We start from the raw sequence: 5,102 nt of genomic DNA, 5'->3' as shown, positions 1-5,102 counted from the left end.
TAAGGTAATCATATCTATGTTTTATATGCACTCACAAGTGAAAATTACGGAACAACCCATTTATGGTTAATCAATTTGCCGACCGACATTAGAAAAATATCTGAAGTGAAATGAAAGCAAAACATGTTGACCCACAATATTTAATAAGAACCAAACAAGAAAGAGGAGGATAATAACTGAGAAATCGTCACATGATGGAGTAATAATAAATGGGTTGAATGTTCTAAAAAAAGACGTCGAACTAGATTACAATCTCTAGTTGAGGATCTTATCTTCATCTACTTCTTACTCATGGCTCCTCTTATATAATGACAATTGCATAACGTACTAATTAACTAAACCTCAGAGCAAAAGAAGAACAAGAAACTCTAATGGCGGATAAGGAATATGAGAGGACTTTAGAGGAGACCTCTACGTGGACAGTCGCTGTGGTTTGCTTCGTCTTAATACTCATTTCGCTTTTTATCGAACACTTGATTCACAAAATTGGATCCGTAAGTCCCAATTGATTTCTCCTTCTTCCTCTTTTTTTATTTATACATCTTGAGATGCCTCTGTTTAGTTCTCTTCTTCTGTTTCTTGTTCTGCTTCCTACTCTGTTTCTGCGTTAGTTGTCACCTGTCACTCTGTTTTTGTTACTTCTTCTTCCTTTCCCCGCTCTGTTTCATTCTCTTATGGCTAAATCTGCTCTTTTTTTTTAATGGCAGTGGCTCAAAAAGAAGCACAAGGGGAATCTTTATGAAGCCCTTGAAAAAGTTAAAGCAGGTAGAAATTGAAGAGAGACTACGAGCAATAACTAAAACATTATAATTCAACAAAATTAAAGTGATACTATTCTATGTATGATTATATTAATACAAGTTCTACCTTTACATCTAAGTTACGTATTTTTCTTTTTCTTTTTACCTTTTGTTACATATTTTTCACCATTTTCATTATACTGTATTTGCTCTATAACATTTTAACATAAATGATTCATTGTGTTGGTTAAAATGATACAATTTTGATATAGAAATTCTAAAAGCATTAATATTGATTCTATCTTATATATTAAAACAGAAGTCACAACCTTGATTCATGTGTGATTTTTTAAAAAATGGACCTAATAGACTTATTTTTAGAAAGTCATGTTACATTTAATCTCTAATCCTATCATTCAAATTTTGGACCTACCAGAAATTTTTATTGGACTATCAATAATGAGATTTAAACAATAGATGATCCATTTGGATTTATAGATAATATAAATTAAATAAATATAATTTAATGTCGTAATACTATACCTCCACATGTTAATTATTTAAATATTTGTCGATGTTAAATTTTAAAATTATGAAGATTTTTTTTTAAATAACAAAAATCATTTTATCTAACAATGATTAATCTTTACTACCTTAAACCAATGAGAACAAATTTTAAAATATATAGTTTATTTTAAAAATTAAACAAAAACTAAATGTTTAATTATTTGCTAGATAATATAAATATGTGAAGCGAAAAGTTTAATTTTGTAAAAACTTTTTAAATTGGTGAAATGTTACAATATTTTTGAATATGACAATAAAACAATATTTTACTAATCTTTAGATATATATAGTTACGATTTTAATAATGAAATAATAATCCGAAAATATATATATAGAAGAAGATACAAATACATGTGAAAGTTTGAAACAATTTATTCAATAAAAAAATATACCGTAAACTTATTATGTTTTAAAAATTGATAGACACATATATATATTATAATATATACCAATTTAGAATTGAAAACAAAATGTTTATATAAAAATAAATGAAAACAAAAACCGCACGGTTGCGCGGATCGAGATCTAGTTATGGTTATAAGACTAGTTGAACACCCCCCCCCCCCCCCCCCCAAATATTTAGCTGCCTAACTTATTCTTATTTTAACATAAATTTTATTTTTATTTTATTGTAATCAGAGCTTATGCTGTTGGGATTCATATCACTACTCTTAACAGTCGCACAAACACCAATCTCAAGTTTCTGCATTCCCAAGAGTGTTGCATCATCAATGCGCCCTTGCAGCGCCGCAGAAATAGCTAAAAAGGAATTAGATAAAAAAGAAGCCGATAAACAAAAATCCACCGGAAAACTTCTCCTTGAGTTAGCTGAATCTTACATCCCTAGAAGAAGTTTAGCCACCAAAGGTTACAACGAATGCCCAAAGGTAACGTATAGTCTCACATATGTGTATTAAAACGACCCTATGCAGCTATGCTTGTTAATCATCCTCTCTAATTTTGACTGTGGGTTATCTCAGGGGAAAGTGCCTTTTGTATCTGCTTACGGAATCCACCAGCTGCACATATTCATTTTCGTGCTCGCGGTGGTTCATGTTATTTACTGCATTGTTACTTATGCTTTGGGAAAGACCAAGGTAGCTACTTTGCTTGTGCGTTCTTCAGTGACTTGAAAATCAAGAAATATTGTATTTTATCCTTGTTTATTGAGTATTGCAGATGAGGAAGTGGGAGAAGTGGGAGGAAGAGACAAAGACAATAGAATATCAATACTCCAACGGTATGTGCTATTAAATGAGAGAGATTTAAAGACCGAAATTGTACGTAGGAAGTTTTACGATGAATGCATTCTTGTTAATTATGCAGATCCTGGGAGGTTCAGGTTTGCGAGGGACACAACTTTCGGACGAAGACATCTCAATGCCTGGAGCAAGACGAGTGTTACGCTCTGGACTGTTTGTTTTTTCAGACAGTTCTTTGGATCTGTCACCAAAGTTGATTACTTAACTTTGCGGCATGGTTTCATCACGGTAGGGAATTCATATAACTTATCTTTTGTTTTGTTTTATCTACTGCTAAGTATAACAGTTATTATCAGACGTATAACATGAAGAATGGAAGACCGGAAAGAGCTTAAAGAATGTTGTCTCTATATTGACTTAAATGTGTACACTTTTTTATAATACAACCATCACTAACCACCATATAACAAACTTAGTTATAATACTCCTAATCGTTATCTCTAGAGAAAGTGATATAACTAACTAGGGACAATGTATCACATTGGAAGTTGGAAGAGATTATAAGTAATATAAATTACTCTTTTTGTTCAGGCGCGATTTGCTCCTGGGAGCGGGAGCGAAAAAATGCCATATGATTTTCGCAACTATATTCAGAGATCATTAGAAAAAGACTTTAAAACTGTTGTCGAGATCAGGTTTGGGTCTATCTACTAGATTGCTTCTTATAACCCAACTTGGAAAATTGTCTAAAACTTTGCTAACTTTATGCAGCCCCGTCATCTGGTTTGTAACTGTGCTATTCCTCTTGACCAACTTAGATGGTAACATTCATTGCTTACTTCTCAAATACACAACCTCTACATCACAAAACTGACATCGGTTTTCATTTAAAACAGGACTACATTCTTACCTCTGGTTACCATTCATTCCTCTGATTGTAAGAACAACAAACTATTGAACCAATAAATCGTTTCTCACTTATGGCCTTTCTTTTAAACAAAATGGGTGTAATCTGTAGGTGGTTCTAATAGTTGGAACAAAGCTTCAAGTGATTATAACCAAATTGGGTCTAAGAATCCAAGAGAAAGGCGATGTGGTAAGAGGCGCCCCTCTGGTTAAGCCTGGTGATGATCTCTTCTGGTTTGACAAACCTAGCTTCATGATTTTCCTTATCCATTTGGTTCTTTTCACGGTACGATTCACCACCCGGTTTATCCTTATTTTGGTTTTTCTTTCTCCTTGATAATAAACCTATGACTACTAAAACCCTTCACTTTACAGAATGCATTTCAACTTGCTTTCTTTGCATGGAGTTCGGTAAGAGATCTATTTAACATTTTTTTCAAATTTTTTTTGAGGACATACTGTTTTTTTATATCATGAATTTTTGGTATTTGCAGTATGAATTTGGTATCAGTAATTGTTTCCATAAAGAGCCTCAAGATATTACCATTAGAATTGTAGTTGGGTAAGCTAACATTAACTTGACTATCGGTTGTGGGAATACGCGGGAAATAACGTTATTTAACTGACCGAGTCACAAACATGCAGACTTGTTGTACAGATACTTTGCAGCTATGTGACTCTTCCACTCTATGCTCTTGTCACTCAGGTAATAAGCAACAAAACGTTTAGTGAGATCAATACAAGATTTTTGATATGTTCTTTAGTTTTTCTTTTTTGACATTGTGTTTGATGAAATGTGTGTAGATGGCTACTACTTTTTTGACATTGTGTTGATGAAATGTGTGTAGATGGGTACTACGATGAAGCCAACGGTATTCAACGGAAGAGTATCCAAGATGCTAAAGAAGTGGCATCACAAAGCACAGGAGGAGACACAACACGGAAGACGCTCTGAATCGAACACACCTTACCCTAGCCGTCCAACTACACCAACTCATGGCTCATCTCCCATCCATCTTCTTCACAATTACAACGACCGAAGCATTGAAAGTTTTCCTAATCCTCCTTCTCCTAATCATCATGACCACTACCAGTTTTATGATCCTGAGTCCCAACACAAAGCAGCTGAATCTTCCACACATCATTCTACTGCACATGGAAGTGCATCCATGGAACTTCCTCCTCTACGACCAGCAAACGCTTAAATATATATGTTACATTAAAATTGTTATGTTGTGCAATTGTTATATTACAATAAGCACTTTTACATTACTACATGTATCATGTATGAGACCCTTAACCATCTATAAAGATGGATGATGTATTATCTGTCCACCCTTATAAGGATTTCTCGAATTTAAAGATATGTTTCGATTCTAACGTCCTGAGACATCGGTGGTGGTGACATTGTTGATAGAGGCTTTAAGGTCACTGTTCTCAAAGGACTCAGGTTGCTGGTGAAGGAAGCTCCTTCCTGAGCAAGACAAACACTTGAACAAATCACTGAGATTTCGTAAAGATCTTTACTTTCTCCACCACAGAAGAGATTGGATCCATAGGGATTTTCGGGTTATTGAGTTATGATTTTGGGGATTTGATTTCAAAAAGAATAAATTCGATTTCTTAGGTCGATTCGATTCGGTTTAAAAAATTTGATCGAAGTTAAAACCAATTGGATTTGGTTTAG

The 5,102-nt window shown here is 33.8% G+C and overlaps 1 protein-coding gene across 4 annotated transcripts; it reads left to right on the top strand.

Annotated features, from left to right (window-relative positions):
• The first annotated feature begins 206 nt into the window (after positions 1-206).
• Positions 207-4,781, top strand: LOC106367006 (MLO-like protein 2). Of its 4 annotated transcripts, none has more exons than XM_048766345.1 (15): positions 207-494; positions 708-765; positions 1,986-2,089; positions 2,147-2,194; positions 2,288-2,404; positions 2,487-2,547; positions 2,634-2,797; positions 3,101-3,204; positions 3,281-3,330; positions 3,406-3,446; positions 3,528-3,701; positions 3,791-3,826; positions 3,910-3,977; positions 4,061-4,121; positions 4,264-4,781. In XM_048766345.1, the coding sequence occupies exons 1-15, from the start codon at positions 372-374 to the stop codon at positions 4,618-4,620; spliced, it is 1,566 nt and encodes a 521-aa protein (XP_048622302.1). In that variant the 5' UTR covers positions 207-371; the 3' UTR covers positions 4,621-4,781. The 4 variants fall into 4 exon arrangements, with proteins under 4 accessions (XP_048622302.1, XP_048622300.1, XP_048622299.1 ...); XM_048766343.1 differs by having other exon boundaries at positions 1,947-2,089; XM_048766342.1 differs by having other exon boundaries at positions 1,986-2,194.
• Positions 4,782-5,102: the final 321 nt, after the last annotated feature.

The sequence above is a fragment of the Brassica napus genome, chromosome C8 (genome assembly GCF_020379485.1).
Source record: "Brassica napus cultivar Da-Ae chromosome C8, Da-Ae, whole genome shotgun sequence".
Classification (NCBI taxonomy): domain Eukaryota; kingdom Viridiplantae; phylum Streptophyta; class Magnoliopsida; order Brassicales; family Brassicaceae; genus Brassica; species Brassica napus.
The sequence above is the reverse complement of the archived record's forward strand: the minus strand, read 5'-3'. Positions and strand labels throughout refer to the sequence as shown.

Excerpts from the sequence above, each read along its gene's own strand:
- LOC106367006 (XM_048766341.1), top strand. The coding sequence starts at position 372 with ATGGCGGATAAGGAATATGAGAGGACTTTAGAGGAGACCTCTACGTGG. Across the intron at positions 2,548-2,633 it reads AGAATATCAATACTCCAACG|ATCCTGGGAGGTTCAGGTTT; the intron begins GTATGTGCTATT and ends TTAATTATGCAG. Across the intron at positions 3,205-3,280 it reads AAAACTGTTGTCGAGATCAG|CCCCGTCATCTGGTTTGTAA; the intron begins GTTTGGGTCTAT and ends AACTTTATGCAG.